Source organism: Leptosomus discolor, chromosome 7 (assembly GCF_034619465.1).
Source record: "Leptosomus discolor isolate bLepDis1 chromosome 7, bLepDis1.hap2, whole genome shotgun sequence".
Lineage (NCBI taxonomy): Eukaryota > Metazoa > Chordata > Aves > Leptosomiformes > Leptosomidae > Leptosomus > Leptosomus discolor.
The window spans coordinates 41,702,792-41,723,082 of record NC_141397.1 but is presented as its reverse complement, the minus strand read 5'-3'; the positions used below and the strand labels follow the sequence as shown (position 1 = coordinate 41,723,082).

General features: G+C 38.9%; 1 protein-coding gene across 1 annotated transcript in view; it reads left to right on the top strand.

Moving 5' to 3' along the window:
• Nucleotides 1-20,291, top strand: part of LOC104350103 (glypican-5) — a 383,557-nt gene that overhangs the window by 277,810 nt on the left and 85,456 nt on the right. Inside the window, exon 8 of the mRNA XM_086468316.1 lies at nucleotides 11,927-12,077. Within this exon, the coding sequence (XP_086324442.1) occupies nucleotides 11,927-12,077 (151 nt within the window). The remainder of the gene's footprint in view (nucleotides 1-11,926; nucleotides 12,078-20,291) is intronic.

Genomic DNA, 20,291 nt, shown 5'->3' with positions numbered 1-20,291 from the left:
AATAACAGAAACCAGCACCAGTCCAGATCTCTGTTGTCTTTAGTAGAGCTGACCTCTTTTCTTTGCTCCTTTTGAAAGCTGTGTAAAATTTAGGTAAGATCTACAGAGCTGTACAAGAGTTGGATTTATTTTATAATCATTATTGGAGAAAAGCAGATGATTGTTTTGATTTTCATTAAATAAATTAAATTTTTGGTGACATGAAAAATGGAATGGAGGAACTTAATACATCTCACAAGAGACTTCAGTGAAAATTATTCTGATTGATTAAATGGGAATTTTGTCACTTGTAGAGAAAACATTCTGAAATAATAAGTGTAAAATGTAAGTGTAAAACAACAGGACAAATGAGCATTGCAGGTATGTGCTGAAACTGCTTAAATGAATTCTGCAGTAAAGTGCTAGTAGCATGAGTCTAGAGCCCTGTTCTGAACATTTCAGTCCTCTCTCTGGAAATAGCAGTTCCTTTATATAGAGTGAATGAGATATAAAGAACGACTTTCAAAGCCACTTTACATCTCTGGTAAATGTGGGCCAGTTCCCAGCCCTGAATTATAGGTATACATAGTACAGGAGAATATGGTTATCAATCTCCCTAGGACACCATGGGAGAGCTTTTGATCTTTGTGATCAGATTATCTTGTTAGTGTCTTTTGGGAAAGCAATAGGAACAGATGATAGTCCATGAAGACCAATGCATTGACCTTTTTCCACTTGCCATGCCTGTTCCAAGCCTGAACACAATTTAAACCTGTGAGGGGAAAGGCAAAGTTGCTGTCAGGCAAAGCAACTCTTCCTGCACTCCAGAAATTTTACTAATGATCTGCCAAGGCTGGTTGGTTGTTTGCCCTTATGTTGCATTTTAACCTGGTTTCATGAACAAACACAGCTTACATAATGTGCTCTGCTGTGTCCCTACTTGTCAGCCTTGCCACTCCTTCCATATCTTTTTAACCCTTTAGCCAATTTTAATTGAATTTAACAGATGCTGAGTTCTGTGAGTAGAGGACAGAGACTCACTGATAAAAACACTGTGAACATTTCTGACATCAGAGAACCTCCATGGGAAGCCACCAATGAAAAGGAAAACCATAGGAAAAAAGCCTTGATGGCAGCTGCTGCTGGCAGAAGTATCTGTTCTTCTGTCTTCCCTTTTTAAATCAAAATGACTTAGCAAAAGCATTCAGTCATGTGTCCTCAAATGTTCCTATGAAACTGCGGGAGTACAACATCTGGAAAGAGAGTTGTTTCTTCAGTCAGATTCATGCATCATGAAATGCATTTGTCTGTTTCATTACAACACCATGCTTTCCCAAACGAAAAAATCTGGGCTGGCCCTTCATGTGAAATAAAATGGAGCAGCTCCACAGACTTCAGTTTGCTGATTCATAGCAGCACAGGCTCCGATCCTTTCTTTTTCTGTACATATGTGTTACCTTTTAAATAATACAACACATTTAGAGGTGTGATATTCAAGATTTCAGAGAAGTCCAGAGGCACTGAGATGGTGTGATTGTTTTTAAATGTGGGTTTGGGTTCCGGGGTTATTAAAGCTAGTTAGCTTATGTAATAAACAATTTGTGATTTAGTTCCCAACATCAGTACATGTTAAATGGATGACAAACATTGTTATCCATCTTCTTACCATATTTTCTGTACTTTATTCTATACTGTATTTTAGTGCTCAGTCACTGGGATTTGGTATGGAGACTAAACAGACCACTGCTTCTGCCATGTTTTAACATGAAACATCAAATCCAAAGGCTGGGTCCATTGCGCACTACCAAATAATGAGAAGCTTTCGTTGTTCACAAGTCTTTCCAATGAAATGTCTGCCTTCTCATTCTATGAAAATGATCTTCACCAACATAGAGTTTGAAAACAGATAATTATCCGAGAACATGAAACAGAATTAACATGCACTGGAGCATGTCATGAACATTTCCTTCAGCAAATAGAAAAGGTAATTGCTGTGTGAGTACAAAGCAAGGAGAAGGGTTGGCTCTGTTCCTTAGACAATTTAAATTGGCCACTGTTTACTCACTTAACCCATAAAAACATGCAGCTTCTAAGAAGGGTGCCATTCAAGGGCTGATGGAGTGCAACCAGCCGCCTGATTGCAGGCACTTCTCATTTCACACTTCCCAGATCTGATCAGACAGAAGGTTCTTGGCTATTATAAGAAGTCTAAAACCTGATGAGTCAGATCTCCTAGTTAAACAGGATATTTGTAAACCATGTTAAGCCCCAGCAATAATTAATACATTTTTTCAGCCACATTTTTACTTCAGGCACATCTAAAAGGCTTCATTCTTAGCCTGGAAGAAAGAATGGACATAATTTGATACATGGACACAATTTTCCCATATAGAAATCAGACAAGAAAGGAAATAACACTCCTAATGGCTAATAGGAGTGGTTCTGGTTTGTGATTTTGATTTTACAAATCAATTCTCTAATATTAGAAACTAGCAGAGTGTAGATGGAAGTCTGGAAGAGACCTCCTGAAATATCACATATAGCTTATTGACATCACAGGCAACTTTACTCACTAATTTTCAGCCAGGTCTTGCAAATGCTTGAAAATTTTTGTCCCCAACTTCCTCTTGGGATGCTGCTCCCAAAACTCATAACTCAGATAGAAAGCTTGTTTTCCCCCTTTTTATTTGGGGGGGATAAAACTATGCTAGTTTTATTCTCAGAGATCTCTCCACGTTTAAGGGGAAGACTAAATACATAAACATATTCTCTCAGCCCTCTTTGTGGTAGGAAAAGCAAGCCATCATCATTCAGAGAAGATTCTTCTTTTTTTCTGGTCATTTTATTAACTCCCTGTAAAAGTTATTGCACTTCCAATTATGGAGAAATAGTGTTGTTAGCAATGTGGAACAGACTCCTTTGTGAGAGCACAGGAGACGATGCTGCCAGGTCTGGCATTATGCCTTTGTATCTCAGTGTGGTAGAGACACGATGTGTTCATATCCCAGCCACTAACCCTTGCAGAGAACCATGCCTTCTGGTGTTATGCATTACTGCCATTAGTACAAAAAATAAACACAGCTCCTGCTGGTGATAGCACCATCACCCAACTAATATGTGCACACAGGCCATGCATGCGTACCTAGAGACGTTGCGGCCCTCATTTTTTTGCAAAGGGCCACATCACAAGGACTGGTGACACTGCTGTTGTGAGTACCTTGTTGGCACTCTCAGCAACCCTCTGCCTCTGAAGCTGGATATCAAACACCCTCCATCCCCAAAATTAAGTATTTTGACGGGTCAAAGATCTTTTGTAAGCAAGTCCTGCATAATCTTCACTGATAATTACAATGTTTACCTTATGTTTTTATTACAGTTGTTTACCTTTTTTTTTTTCACTTTAACAAGATGCAAAAAGTCTTCATATAACATGACAAGGTTTTTAGCCATATGCTCTATTTTCAGACTACGTGTACTGCAATTTAAAAAGCAGATTTTATTTTTGGAAAAGACTACACTAAGCTAACTGTCTAAAGGTGGAATTTGTGCCTGTGGCAGGGACTAACCCAAGGAATATATCTAAATAGGCACACTAGATATCAGATCAGAAAGATCTTTGGTGCATCACAATACCAAACAGTTACAGCCCAATACCAAGGTAAGACATCAAGGAGAGGTGTCTGCTTGCTTCCTGACTGACCCAACTGACTTACTGAAACGAATAAAATTTTGTTAATACTCTTTAAACAGGTGTTAAGCTTGGTTAAAACAGATTATTAACTAGAATAAGTCTTTTTTTTATTTGTGCTCACTTTACATCATTCACAATTAATACTTTTTGGGTGACAGTTCACCCAAACTCTTATTATGAAGCTTTTGCTAATAGTAATAAGATTCTGTGGGTGCACATTCTTGTTGCTTCTTCACAGTGTGATCAGTAAATACGAGAACATATGTAGCTTCTGTAATTTAATTCAATGAATATTAAGCTGATCATGGTGCTAGCACTCTTCTAGATATATACTCACCTTCAATAAGCAGTCAAAAACCAGAAACCATAAACATCAAAAATAGAAGCATTAATCCTGCAGTATAACAAGGTGAATCTCTAAAAAACTTCTTAGATTCCTGCTGAAATAATTCTATTACATTTGTAATCAACCAAGAGAGAAATAATTGCTTTTAGCTTCTCTACCATGGAGTATGTATCTGCAGTGGACTATCTGGGAAATCAGAGAGAAACAGCCAGATTAGAGTAAGGACACAGAGAGGAAATGAAAAGTATTCAAAGATAAATGAAACTGTGGATCCTTAAGTATCTAGTGTGTCATCTGGCAATAAAAATACGAGGAAGAAGGTAATGAGTCAATCTACATAAACCAGGAGAACAAAAGCTAATCGTACGTAAAGACAGACTTATGCAAATACAAAGCCTCAAGGACAGAGGATCGGAAAGAATATGTGGAGAAATGAGGGCAATGAAATTAGGAGTAAGAGTTATACATAGAAAATAAAGGAATGGCTGCAAGAAACTTCCACACAAACCATAAGAAGCTAAGTCCATTGTAGGAATACAGATGCTGTTTCAGAAAGGAGTAATTTAGTGATTTAATGAGAAAAAGGCAAACCAAAACAAATAAAAACACCAATTTCGTTATCTATTTGGCTTGAAGAAGGTGGGTAAAGTCAGGAAGCAAGTCCTAACCTTCCCAAAAGACATACAGCTCATACTGAAGATGCTCAGAAATGCAGCAGGTTAGTTGGTCAAATAATTAAAATACTTTGAACAAAAGAATTCTAGAATGAAGCAGAAGAGGAAAAACAACAAGTAAACCACATTAGAAACAGATGTGTTATTTCCCCTGCAATGTGTAGTGATCCTAAGGAAACTTTATGTCCCTGTGTGCCTCCTACTGGCTGGATCCTGTAAGCCTGTTCTGCCTTGTGAGCCTGTTGTGTTGGTCCTTGGCCTTTCCTCTTGAGGAGGTGAGGAACAGCCCCGGGGTGATGGAGGCTGCCCTCCTGGTTAAGTGGTTTTGCCTCCATGCTTGTGAGGCTGGGGCAGGGGGTGGCAGCTGCTTCAACAATTGGGTGAGTACTCAGGATTACGCTTATCATTCAAGTGTATGTTCTGCATCATCTTCTCATAGAAGAGAAAACTCCAGGGAGGCCTTATAGCGACCTTCCAGTGCCTGAGGGGGATCTACAGGAAAGCTGGGGAGGGACTGTTTACAAGGGCATGCAGTGATAGGATGAGGGGCAATGGTTTTAAACTAGAAACGGGTGGATTTAGATTGGATATCAGGAAGAAGTTCTTTACCATAAGGGTGGTAAAGCACTGGAACAGGTTGCCCAGAGAGGTGGCGAAGGACCTATCCCTGGAGACATTCAAGATCAGGCTTGATGGGGCTCTGGGCCACCTGGTGTAGCTAGAGATGTCCCTGCTTGCTGCAGGGCGGTTGGACTAGATGACCTTTGGGGGTCCCTTCCAGCCCAATGCATTCTATGATTCTGTGATTTGCAAGATAACCTCAAACAGAAATTTATCAAATTTATCCGAGATGGCTCCGTGGGGAGCTGCAATGTCACAAACAAGTATAGGAGGAGAAGTGCATGCCTAGTACAGAACTGGCATGATTATTCTAGGCATGGGCCATTTCAGGTATGAAAGTGCTTCCAGACAGCCTGAGAAGCTTGGTGGTAGAACAAACCAAAAGGAACTGAAAAAAAAAATATCAAAAATGGAAAAAGAACTTCCAAAATACTGTGTATAGCTTGGGTGGAGATACACTGGGGCAGAGGAGGAAAGGAGGGTGTCAGTCCCTACTTTGTGAGCACACTTAGTCCAAGACTTGCTCTCTGCATGTTTCCATGTGCTTGAAGACGGCCTTCCACCTGCAGGCTATACATACATATATATCTATATCTATATATATCAGGAGTGTTGGCATAGACAAGAAATACAAATATCAGTGTAAGTAAATGTGAGGCACTTTGGCTAGAGAGAAAAGCATAAACCAAAGGAATCTACCAATATTGGTCCAATTCCCTAGCTGGAAAAGATCTAGTCAGGAGAGCAGTGAATAAAATTCTAAAACCATTGTAGGTCCTTAACCATGTTGTATAAATTATGTATAGCTGTTCAGTTAAATTATTCTAATATTGTACAGGTGACTTGTAAAGCAAGATGTGTTATGCAAAAGTTATTGTAAGGACCTGAGTAAATACAGCAGAAGGAAACCTTCTGGGGGTGTCAGTTGCTGCAGAAGGTTAGATGCCTGTTTTCTTTAGCTAAAAAAAGGATTTAAGAGTGGTACTACCTCCTTGAGTTGTACTACTTTCTGAAGGAACTAGAAGGGGATAATGCATCTGGCCTTTTTGGATTTCTATGAAATCGAGACAAAGGAAGAACAAACCAAAGAAAATGTCTGACAAAATTGAAGACAAATAAGTTCATTTTGCATATTAATGCTGTAATATATGAATGCTAGATAAATGTGAAAAGAAGAAGCAAAAGCAACTGCCAAATGCTTTTAAAAAGGAGCTAAGAGCATATGTGGAAGAAAATTAACCATAAATGTTATCTCAAAGGAGAGGACCCACTTGGAATAAGCATATATATGGCAGTTATGTCTAAAATTTGTTATGTTGGTATTGTTTTGTGAAATGACAGAACATCTGCTCAGTCACAAGGCACAAGTAAAATGGAGCTTTATGCCTAAAGCAATATGTTAGTCCCTAACAAAAAATGTATATAATAGGCTCAAAACAAAGGCGTGTTGTCTTTTCCAGTTGTAGTCATTCCTGACCTAATAATGGTTTAGAAAGGATTTTTTATTTTTATTTTTGAAAAAAATGAATGGAAGGATTGTGTCATTTATGACTCTTTTCAAGATCAGCCTTTGTATGTTATTTGTGCTTAAGCTGGCAAAATGCTTTGTCTCCACAAATCATATTTATGTCACTAAAGCACTTTTTAAAAGGCAACTACTTGTAATTACCTTGAGAAGGGATCATGCTTAGCTTACAATTTCTAAATGCAGTATATAATGAGCCATTTTTTGGTCACTGTGGAAACACTAGCAAGTGATACATGTGCTCGCATGACGAGTGGACAGAAGTCAGCTTTCACCTCAAAGCTGTCTTTTCAGAGAGGAAAAGCATTCACACTGGAATCCGTCATCTAGAAAACTAATTAACAAATCCCTCAGGAAACTATTGTTGTATGGGATTTGTCTCTGAATACTCCAAGAACACAACTTTTAAGTGACTTTATTCAAAAAGTGTATTCTCTTAGATTTTCATTGTTGCGTTCACTGACCTGATAAGTCTGAAACTGTGATGCAAAATATAATTTTAAAACCTATTTTCTGATTAAATGAGTTTATTACCTACAGCTTGGACTCATGCCTTCAGATATACATGCATATATGAGCCCTCAGAAAATAGACTAATCAATGAAGCGGATTGAAATTGGCACTTTTATTGAATAGTTTTCACAGCGCCAAACAGTTATTATTTAATTAATGTGTGGAAGTATTCAACTGGAACAGGCCCTTATGAAAAGCCGTGAGAATGAATTTGTTTTCTGACACACTTGTGGTCAGAATTAGGGTTAGATACGTTGTAGAAAGCTCAGGGGTCGTGTGTCACATACTCTCTGAAGTCTCAAGGACTCTTTTATGTGACTGGGAATGCATGTGCTACTTCATCAAGTATTAATATAATAGGGGAGAAAGACAGCAGCCATTCTCATATGACTTCTTTTTTCTCTGTAAAACCTTAGATCAGCAGAACATTGTTTTTTTTTAATGTCGCTTAAGGTTGGCACCTTTGCTGGAATAAATAAAATGCATGAGGACAGTCATCTGTATCTGACTCAGAGCTGAGTATTAGTACGTGATTTTTACCTTTCAGCTGAATCAGATACAGATACTAAAGCTTTCCCACAGAAAGACTGTAGTTTCTCAAAAACCCTTTAGAGGTTTATGAACCTGATCCAAAGCCTATAGCAGTTGGCTAAATTCCTGATTTGAGTCGATTTTCAGTTGGGCTGTACAACTCTTATTAATCTATTTATATAACCTTTTCACGAGTAAAAAAATTGTCTTTCAGGTGTTGCAAAAGCTTGAAGACTTGATTTTTATGCTGTTAAGATTCCAGTATTTTCTGGAGTCTTAGGCAGCAGATATCTTCTGCTTTGTGAAGGTAAAGGTACAAGCTCCAGTGCCCAGCCTGAAATCCATTGCAATTGTTTAATCAAAGCATTGATTCTCAGCATCAAGACACTGCACTCCCAAGCTGAAACTATTGTGCAGAGTTGCCAGAGATGGCTGGATGGCATTATGTATCAGCAGGTGGAGTACAAGTCAGCAAAATAAGGCTTGTTTAAGAGTGGGGTTTAAGCAATAGTAGAAATGCCGTGACTGAATGCAGTCTCTGATCTCCAGTGTTAAATATAGGCAAGGGACTGTGATTCTCTCTACAGCCATCTGTGGAGAAGCAGAGAGTTTTATTGATTGGTGGCAGCAGCTAGAATTGTCCAGGCTTTTTAACAGATCGTGGCTGTCTCTGAAGATGCCTTGAACCTTCATATGACCTTCAGCTCCTCTGTTGTGGATCTCTCAGTCCCCTAGGCACAAAGCATTACAGCATTCCCCGTCCACGCATACGTTCTGAACCTAGCAGAGCTTAATAAAAAGTGAAGGTTAACGTCTTTCATTATGATGTTCTTCTAAAGCTCCGCCATCCTAGTCCATCGTCAGTGCTATTTCAGTGCAGTCTCAGGCCTTTGAGAAAAGTTTCTATGATTCTATGAAAAAAGGAGATGGAGAAATGCTGGCATACACTTTGCTATCACACTAAACCAGTGATCTCACTAAAGTCATGTAGTGGTAGCCAAAGGACAAGTGTTCCTTCAAAATTTGGAAAAGAGAAGGTGCTTGATCACAGGTCACTATCCAGTGGTGACATGGCCTTCTCAACAGGGCTGCACGGTGTGGGCAGAGCTCCTCATAAAGTGGCTACACTATTTCATCTCCTGGAATGGTTTTATTTATAGGTAAGCCATTATTTCTGCACAAAGTTGGGCTCTGGTCCGTTATTCTAGGTGAATGGTAGCCACAGATGGAAAGGTCATTGGAAGAGGTTGGGAAAGAGTATATGAGGTGTAAAGCGTTGGTGGATTGCACCTGAGTTGCCTTTAACTGGTAATGTTGAAGTTGTATATAAGGGTCCTGTGTAATTTGATGGCACTCTCTACTGGCAAGTCAAGAAAGGTCTGAGTACGCCTTCATTAATACGGGCGGAAAGTGCAGATCTGGGCTAGAGCTAATCTCCTTTTGTAGTGAAGGCACTGAGAACCCAGAAGTCTATAAAATGCTGCAGTGCACCATGTTGAAAAGCTGAACTTGTTTATTGCTCTTTGTCCGAGAAGGTGATGCACATTTGGTTCAAGTAATTACTTGTTTTGAGCAGAGGTCAAGATTGAGCCATGGGCTTTGAATGAAATCAAAATTTTGAAAAGGAGGAGTACCTTAACAGGCAGCAAACATTTCTGCTTTGCCTGGCAAACAGTCATTAAAAGCCTTTATTAAATTTTGCATCCATTCTGTTCACCACTTAACCGTTTCTCTTCATTCTGAAGGATTATAACAAAGAATGAATTCTCTAATATGGTCAGGACACAATAGATCTGTGAAAAAACTGAGTTCTCTTTCTCCCTCACATAGGCAAATTTTTCCAGTTGTTTAACAAAATGTTGTTTTGTATTGCCATGACATCAGTCTTTACGCCTGTGAATAATGAAGCTCGACATTATGCAACTTGTTTGTAAAAAACTCATGCAGTAACAATTAAAGAGTGTTTAATGTGATTACCCACTGTAGTCCATACCCCCTCCTCCCACTGACTGATCTTCCCACTGCAGTGTGAAGTTATTTGTGTCTCCAGAATGAGCAAACAGATCTTTTCAGTGAAAGGGTGAAAAATTTCCTGAGTTCTGCCGTATAGAAATTGGCATCTATTGTTTCGTAGAACAGAATCTCTGCTGCACTGATCTGAGCATTTGTCAGCCCCAGAGTGGAGGATGGCAGCTTACAGTATCTGAAGAAGGAGGAGACTATCACACAAAGCTTCCCATTACAGAGAAATTGCTGCATCCGTCATCATCCTTTCAACCCAGTTAATACAGTTGTGTTAGCCCTGTACTCCAGTTCCTCCCTGAACTCCCAGCCCACCTCCTTTTTAGTGTGAAATGTGTTTGGATCTTCAAAGTAGCTACATTTCAAAACACATTTTGCTCAATATCAAGTCCTCTGGGATACAGCAGATCACAAAGCCTGAAATGGATCTGCAACACTTTGGGGAGAAGATACTGACGATGAAGGGTATTGGATAGATCCAGAATCTGACCGACTTTGAGAAGCATTATAAAATTTCCATTTCCACAGAACTAGAATAACAGATCCTAATCTTACCATATGTCACACCATATGAGCAGAGCTAACATGAACAAGGTTCTCGTAACTGTGCAAAGGAGAAAAACAAGTTCCTGCCTTTCAAAACAATGTTCAAATGCGTTGTAGGCTGAGTTTCAGCAACGTGCAGGAAGTGATCAGGAATACTGGAATGGCTCTTTCCATCACTTAAAACCAAAACCAACATCCGCTAAGGAAATTGGTAGGCACTCACAAAATGGGGGTGATAGGCATGGGGGGATGGAAACTCGATGGTAACCAGGGCAACGTAGCCAGGTTGTGAAAAAGTCCACTCTAAGTCAGGGTATTTCCCTGTCACTGGGCTGTAGGGGAAGCTGAGCTGTTGGGGCTTTTCTCTGCAGAAGCTGTCCCACCTTCTCTAGTACTCTGAAGCATCCTTTGCACTAGTAACAACAAATACAAGCTGTTGAGGAGGGTGGCCGCTGAGGAGCATGGACACCTTGGTTTTGAAATGCTGTACGAAAATGGCACAGTTCCAATAGGAGAGGTGCCATGTAGCTCAGCAAATAGATGCTCCTCTCAGGTGTGGGGGACAGGTTCAAGTTTCTCCTGAATCATTCTTCCTTGATGAATGCCTTGTAATAGGATGTATTAGTCTAAGCCAGTTACTTCATTTCTTCCCAAATAGTGCTGCTCTCATCGTTCCCTGGATAGGCTGGTTTAGATTCGCTGAAAATGAAATGGCATTCTTCACTTTTTGGAACTACCAGTGAACTGAAAAATCATTGCATTAATAGCAACGGCTTATGGTGACAGAAGAAGAAAGAGTTATGTAAGAGTCAAAAAGATGAGTTTGGGGAGTAAATACGTTGTTCTAGCGAGTGTGACCTAGTATGATACATTTAGATTTATTTTAGAAAAGGCTTTGTTGTTCTATACTCAGTCCAAGAAATGCATTTCAAGTGAAGTTTAATGAACAATTTGCAGTTGGTACAGGCATCTTAAATGACACCATCTTAAAAATCATATCCATATCCAAGGGCAAAGGTTTCCAGGCGACCATGCCCATAATGAAAAGTAGCAACTCTTTGAACTCTTCAAATGTTGTGAAATATATTGTGGTCTTCAATTGTAAACAACCCGAAAATAAGTACTTAGACAGCTAGCAGATTGTACCATCATTAAGCAGGGATCTCCAAACTGTGGGTTGCATGAGGAAAAGCTGCAGGACCAGAGCACCCTGTGCTGATATTGGTAGATGTGGTGATTTAAATTAAAAGTTTGATGGTAAGTGTCCCTGGTCATCTGTGGTGGAGAAAAAGTGATGGTGTAGTCTATTACTCCAAAGTATTTAGATGTTACTGCCAGAAAAAACCTCCAACTTGTGAAGCAGTTCTTTAAGGTGAATGAGAAAGTGCTTGTTGCTTTATAAACCCAGCTTTGTCACCAGAGGTAGGAACTGTGTAAATATTCTGACCGTTGTTGGTTTTTTGCTTCTTCCATTTTAGCTGGATGCTGAGAAGGCAAAATTAAAACTGGAAAGATGGGCTTCCCGAGATGCTGGCAGTGGGGGTGGAAGAAATGAAGAGATGGAGTCAAGTGGGGATTGTGATGATGAGGATGGCTGTCAAGGATCCGGTGAGAGGATTCACACAGCAGGTAAATAAAGTTTCTATAGGCACATAGAGAGCTTAGAAATTCATAAATGTCACAATTAGGTGGACAGAGATGAGACTTGCACTGCTTGAGTTACTGTCAAAATCCTACTAAATTCACAGGGTTCGAATCTTAATCTGTGAAGACCTACAGTAAAAATAGAATGATACAGACAGTAACCCAATATAATTTAATAATTGGTGTGCAGATGAAAGACTTAAATTTACTCCAGGGAGACCCTATAGTGGCCTTCCAGTACCTAAAGGGTACCTACAGGAAAGCTGGAGAGGGACTTTTTACAAGGTCATGTAGTGATAGGGCAAGGGGTAATGGCTTTAAATGAAAGACAGTAGATTTAGATTAGATGCAAGGAAGAAGTTCTTCACTGTGAGGGTGATGAGACAGTGGAACAGGTCTTTCAGAGAGATTGTGGCTGCCCCCTCCCTGGCAGTGTTCAAGGCCAGATTGGATGGGGCTTAGAGCAACCTGGTCTAGTCGAAGGTGTCCCTGCCCATGACAGGGGGTTGGAAATAGATGAGCTTTAAGGTCCTTTTCAACCCAGACCATTCTGTGATTCTATGATTAGAGTGAGTAATATCTGCAACAAAATCTAGATCACAGAAATACTGGAAGAGCCTTCCTAGATAATGTGGGCTCTTCAAATAAATAGAAAATTAATGTCCTTAAAGACTGTGCTAAGTGTTAACACAAATATTTGTTGGTTGCATAATGATCCTGAAGGATGATCCAAACAGATTTGGCTGAAAGTATATAGTCTTGAAAAAACACATAAAGTATTGAGGTTTTTCTCTAGTTGTGAGCTGCTGGTTCAATAAAATTTCTTGATAGTCTCAGATATGAATTCTGCAATATTTATTAATGAAATTATTTGGATAGTATGTCATCAAATGTACCATCAGCACCAGAATCTAACTTAACTTCCACCAAAATACTGGCAATTTAATACGTAATGAAGTCCTCACTATAGTAAGTCAATAAGAAGTAAGATGTTTCCTTCTAAATACTTGATATTATTGGTTTATCTTCCCTGGAAGTTCTGGTTCATTTCAGCTCATCAAAGTTTTGATAAAAAAATAACTGCTTTAATTACCATAGTGTGTGTAAATATAATTTGAGTTGGATGTGCAAGTATATGAAATACAGTTATAATAGTGTTGAAAAATAATGCTCGTTAAGATGGCTGGAACTCAGGTAAGTTTTAAACTGCTGCTTCATTCAGCTGAAATAAACAAGTGCCTCTTTCCTGTCACTTTACCACCAAGTGGAGAGTGGGAAAAGGTGTCCCATAGTCAAGTATGACTTGCAAACAAGCTGTGATTAGCCTGTAGTCAAGGCTTCAATTGTTTCTATTATGAATATTTGTTCAGAAGAACGAAGCTTAAACATGTATTTTGAAATGTGTACAAAATGTTAGATTTAGTTTGCGGTACCAGGTTATAAATACCTGAAATTTAATTTGCGCTGATGAGCTGTATGTTCAAGATGCGGAAGGTGTTATAACATAGAGACAGGATTTTTTTAAAATTGTTAAATAATTGCAACTAACAGATCAAGTAAAGATTTACACTGTCTACTCACCAATGTTTTTGAACAGAGGAACTTTGATATAATGTTATTTTGAAACTATTTGCTTAACTTTTTTTTTTATCATTTATTGTATTATATACATAAGCAATGAAAAGACTCCTAGATGTTTTGGGCCCTGGGGATTTGTGAGGGTAAATACTTTAATATGCTCTCCTCTCTATGTGGAATAATACAAACAAAAGCCAGATGGTAACTGTTCTTCAATGAACAATTAAACTATTAATACACTGCTTTGGGAGGATGTGTATGCGTGCTTTCATGAACAATGGCAGATTTCAGGTGCTCAAAAATAAAAACTTGAATACTTTCAAGACTTGACTTACACCTGGCTTTAATAATGGAAAACTACTTAATGTCTCTTTTTTCCCCTTTTTTGTTCAATCTATTTAATTAAAATATTTTATGCTGATATCATCCTGGATTTAAATGAATTATATTTATATAACTAGCTGTTTCACAATTTAGTAGGGTTTATATCCAATTAAAAAGCTAATTACAATTAATTTTAGAAAATGGTCTTGATTCATAATAGTAAGAATAAGTATTTCATTGTGTGATGATAGTAATGCTGTTTCATAATTAGCTTTAAAATATTGTGCTGTATACAAGCCACTAGCAGTAAATCTGTTTTGCATATTAAGAGATAAAATGGAGTAATCTCATTATAGAGCTTCTTTGCTTTAATAGAATATTAAAGAAATAAACAAACATCAGGTTAGCTGAATTTCCTCTCGCTGCATGTCTGTAAGATGATGTTTCTAATTGTACAGCCTGTGAATTTGTTATATTTCCTAAATGTAAAACCTGTCAAGTACATCTGACCATTGTTTTGTAGAAGTGGAACACAACAACATTAACTATTCCATGCTTGCTTGAAGTACACAGTGAATTGAGACATGAATTGAAGCTGAAGCTAGATCTAAATCCCAAATAAAACCCTGCTTACTTACTACAGCAGGTTTGGATGAGACATAAGTGATAACAATAAAATGCCGCTGATCTCATCAGTGCATGTTGTAGTGTACAGTCATACAGTAGAACAAAAGGAATAAAAAAGGAATAAAGGCTTTTCAAAACAGACTTTTTGGCAGAGCAGTCATGCTTTTAACAACAGGTCCCTGGAAAAGAGAAAAGAGAGGAAAGGATTTCAATGTCAACCTCTAAAATGCTGAATTTAGAATATAGTAAAAATGTACAACATCTGTTATTTATTTGAAGCCTATATAAAAATGATATTTACAATTTATGTGTTGAGAGACCTGCTTTGAGCATTGCGGAAGACCCAGATTGCTTTTAAATAGTTTCTGAAAACCTGCTGAATGCTCATTCCTTTCCATCTCCCAGAAAAAAAAAGTTACCTTTTCTTTAACAATAAATTGCCAGGATTTTTATCAATACCTAGGTTACCATCTTCAAAACATTTCTGTATATAACTATTAAAAGGTCCCCCTGGACAGGGTACATTGCCATCTCCCCAGTTTGCTTGTCCAAATTGCTACCAGAAGGCCTGGCTCCTCGGTTTTAGGTTTCAGCGTGTACCAGGTAGGTAAGCCCAGAAGTGGTTCTGTGCTTGTATATTCCAGCCAGGTACATTGTACATATCCTTTTCCCCAATTTTTTTTTGGTTGGGGATTGCTGTCTGTATATTTCAGTGTATAGTAAAACCCTGCCCTTTTGATTGTCACCTTCTAGCCTTTGAGAATAATTTCTGCATATCAGTTAATCATTTAATTTTGTGTCTTCAATTAGATACATGGCTATATATTGTTTAGTGCTGTTTTTTTGTTTACTTTGTTATAAATAAGTCTTTGCTCACCAAATTCATTGTTATTTAAAAAGATCACCACTTCTTTAATCATAGCAGGCTTAATTACCCATTCCACATCATGTGTGTTTATCCAAATGATTTCATACGAAGAAGATAAACAAATTCTCAGGAAACCAGCGTTCTCTTAGGAAATGATGTATGGTAGAAGATACTTTAAAATGTCATATTCTGACAGGCCTTACCAATTACCACAAGTATCTCTTCTTGGGGAAAGCTGTGGAAACAGCACTGATTCTCAAGCAGATCCATGTGTTATTTGTTGACAAGTACCAACCTTTTTATGACAACATCTGTTAATCATCTTCAAACAAAGCTTTGTCAGGAGAGATTTAAGAAGAGGAAAGCAAGCCATAGAAATCTTGAGCATGGATGGGGAAGTTGCTCTGTGATTTGCACTGCCTCAGTCTTGCAGGTTTCTAGGCAGAATGGCAAAGCAGCGTCTTGGTCTGAACCTTGCTTAGCACTGGGTGCTCACATAAGCAAAGTCTTACATGAACTTCGATCAGAAAATGAGTCTACCGATGTAAGTGCTTATTCTTAAACCCTTACTGGACCAGGAAGAGGAGGGGTGGTGGTGTGGAGAAGAGTGGGGATTGCTCAGTGCCTTGCAGGATCAAGCCACAGGAATATTTATGAGAAGAGGGATTAGCATCCTGCTGTTCATGAAAAGGCAGAGCAGCAAGAGATTCCCATTGTGTCCTGCCTCTCCTCTGTTCAGAGAAAAGGAAAAACATTTCACCCTGTTCAGTGAAAAGTGGGAAGGAAGTTAGTGCAAGGGATTTCCCATTGCCAGCTATGCTGCGCAGCTGTATGTTGTGATGAGGCCCCACCTGAGCAGTGACAACCAACATTAGATCAGATGATTAACCATGAAACAAAGTGTAGAGGAAATGTTTAGACCACAGGCAGGGACCTATGTTTAATGCAAGCCCAAAGGCACCTATCTAGAGCTCTAGGCCTTGTGAAAGTTGTGGAGCATTACTTTGAAGAAAGCTTCTGCTGGCACCACCTCTTGGCATGGGTCCATATGCACATCTCTCTGTGGATGGGAAGGGCACAGGTATTCCTAGGCTTGCTCATTAGCATGTGTCACTGTACTTTACATGAAGCTGTGTGTTTTGCATAGCCAGTGTAAGACAGAAATTAATCTGAGCTTCTTTCTAGAGGAGCGTGATACAATATTGTACAAAGTCATCGGGAATGTAGCTAGTGCTGGGCTACACCTGTCCTCTTGCTGTCAAGGCAGGCAAACAGCATGAGTTAAGGAAAACATATATTTGAGCCTACCTTTGGGCCTTCCTCCACTGAACAGAATGGACAAAGCCAAAATGTCTGGTGTACATGACCTGCAGTCTGCACCAGCTTCACCCCTCTGTGGGTATAATGGGTATATATGGGTCAAAAACCTCAGCCCCCAGTTAGGGCATATATTAACCCCCTCCTTCTGACATGCCTTGAAACTAGATTGTTGGGAAACAGAGACAAGGATTTTACCTTTCCTCTGGCTGGCTGTCTGCTCCACACAGAAGTGGACTTCTGCTTTGTCCCTATCCCAAAAGGTTTTCCATGGAGTAACAAGAAGCTCCTGACCAGTGATGACCCTTAGGCACAGCAGATTTTAAACAATACTTTGAAATCTTATCTGTCAGTGCAGGCATTCAATAAAAAAAAAGACATCCTGCAACATCCCAGACAGGCTTTGAACATGACTATGTGTCAAATGTGCTTTATTACTGTAATTTTTGACAAATACTTATCTAATCCAAATAACAGTTTACTTCTGTACTTCTTCCTAATTCTTTTGTGAAGCTCCCTCCCTTTAATAAGAACTCTCTGATTTCAGACATCTCTCTCAGCCAAATACGCTGCCTATTGTTACATTCAGTACCTGAGTGGGAACCTGTAACAAATTTACTTTGTTGGCACATTCAGATGACATGATTCCAACCGTTGGCTTTTTTCTTGACACTCCACAGCTTCAGCACATCTTTCTGCTCTGGACAGAGTATCATAAGAGATTATCCTGGTTGTAGATTTCTTCTTCAAGGCTTATATGATTTGTTTTGTCCCAGAATGCCTTTATAAATGCAGACAAGTAATTTTTTTTTTTTCTTAATGTGTTCTGTCTGATCTGTATCTGCTCGCAACAGTTATGGAAAGCTAATGTATTTTTCTCATTGCTCGTGAATTACTCCATTATCAGTTTTTTCTTTTTGAGTACCAAGATTCTTTTATCCTTTATTATGTTATCATTCTCCTGGCTTGTCTGTCTATTCTAGGCATCAATATTACTGTATGAGCTGTCATTTTAATCATACTTCGTTTCCATTCACCATGTTACAGGACACACTTATACTTGTATTTATCCAAATATGTAATTGTACAGCTGCTGATTTTGTAATTATTAGTACAAAACATCAATATTCTGAGATCATAATAACTGCTGGCAGTCAGCCACACTCATCAGCCTCTCATTGCCACACATCTTCACTTTCCTCACAGATGATCCTAGCTCGGAGAAATACTGCATTTTCAGTGTCTTCCATCTTCCTGCCTAGAGAAACCTCTCCGTCATGCCTCATCCCCATCCCACTGCCTCGTGTAGCTGTTTATCTACATCCTTTGTTGCACAAGACATTTTATCCTCAGCTCCCTTTTTAAAGATCCTGTAAATTCCTTTATCGCCCTTAGTGTAAACGCCTCGTTCTATCCACAAAACAGAATAGTAACAATTTAAGCCCTTGTATAAGGTTAATTTTTAAGACAACTTGGTGGTTCCAAACTTTTATATTTGTCATTTGAGGCGATGAGTAGAGATGAGCCTTTGTCAACAGACAAACCTTGCCAGAAGGCCTTCAGCACATGTGGGGAGAAGCGGATAGTAGTTCCACAGGTGCAAATTTCTGGCTTTGGCTTCTGTTGTAGAGATACATTTTGGGAAGAGACATGGGAGCAAACAAAACCAAAGAAACCCAAATAATCAGGGTGAAAAGTACGGATTTTGATTAATGCTAACTGAACGATAAGATCTGATCCTGAGATGAGTTACTGTAGACTCGTGGTGTTGTCACACTTATCTCATGGGCACACTTTGCTAAGTGTTTCTCTGGGTGACAATGACATTTCCTGCAGCCTCCCTTCTGTCCAAATCGGATCAGAAGATGGCTGAGAGGGGCTTCTGAGAAGGAGATGGGAAGAGAGAGCATTGATGGGGGAGAAAGAAAGAAAGAAAAAGGTTTTCCCACCTCTCTGTCCCTCATTAAATCTACTTTATAATCTACCGACACAGGGATAAGGTATATGTCACTTTAGTGCCCTTCATTACACAGTATAATTTAAACTGAAATGTATATGAGAAGAGTGTAATCACTCCTAATGCTTCCTTAACCTCAGCATTTACATGACAGTTTGAGGTTTAAGGAAGAGGATTTCAGTTCCTTCAGATTTTCACTCCTAGACTTGAGGTGAGAGAGTTTCCAGTACCGCCAGCTCTCCTTCTCGAATCCATACAAGACAGGAGGACAGGAGTTTTTGCTAAGTGGTGTGACTTTCTGCATGACCAGATAAACATATCCCACGTAGAAATTTCTCCTAATGCTAATCAGAACACTAGATAGAGGAAATAACAGACTGTGTGCCAGCTCTGTGACTCTCAGAAAACTTTGGTACTATCTTTGGTACCTTCAAAGAGGTAAAGAGGTAATTGGGGAAACGTAATTTTACCATTACACCAGAGAAAAGTAAATGACGGCACATTTTTTATCATTTTGGCACTGTTTAGAAAAAATTAAAAGGTAAAAGCGTTTTAGTGGCTTAGGGTATAAAGCCTTCCAATGCGCTGTTCTGTAAGGGGAAATGAAACATTGGAGAGATCAAGATAAAGACATTTGGGGCTTAACTGTTTGCAGTAGTTCTGTACAAGCGGTCATCAGAGACTGCATTGTAGATCACTGAAAGGTAATGAGCTTTTACCAACTTTGTATTGAAAATATTACCAATAATCTGTGTCCTTTGAATGCACTTATTACAGCAGAACATTTTTTTCTAACTTTGTCAGCCATATTTTGTCTAGTTACTTTCCACAGGAGCAACTCGATATGTGTGTATATTTCTGAGATGTGTTTTGAAAATAGCCCTAAACTGAAAACTCATTGATCTGATTTTGCAATGAATTCCTGCTCACCAGCATCTCTCATGTTTTAATAAAATGGACTTTTTTTAAACAGAAACATGAATGGCCCCAAACAGGGACAATGTAGTCAGACCGCAGAGCATGAATGAAAAGAGGCAACTTGGTGTGTGATGGCTAAAAGGATGAGAAAGACAAGCTTCCAAGAAAAATTGCCTTACTAAACACATGAAGCAGAACATGCTTCTTGCTTCAGGCCAAGAGCAGCAGTCTGCAGGTAGATACTTCAACCCCACACTCGTAAAGCCTGCTTTTGTGAAAGTCATTTGCAAGTATCAGGCTGTCACCCAGGGTTTAGAGGCCAGGCTAAATGGAGAGTAAAACTGATTCTCCTCAAGTAACTCTCATGAGCTGTGTGATTTAGATTCTTCTGACAAGAAATTCACTTAAGAGCTGTAATATCTTGGTCATGCCAAGTAGTGATAGGATAAATGTGAAGGCTAAGGCAATTTGCCCCCAAAAAGCCATAAAGCCAAAATTAATTAAGAGGAGTTAACAATGAAAGGTCCTTCAAATTACTTCAAAATAGATAACTCATATAACTTAATGGAAGCTCAGTTTAAAATGCTAATACCGTTACGCTCTAAGTTAT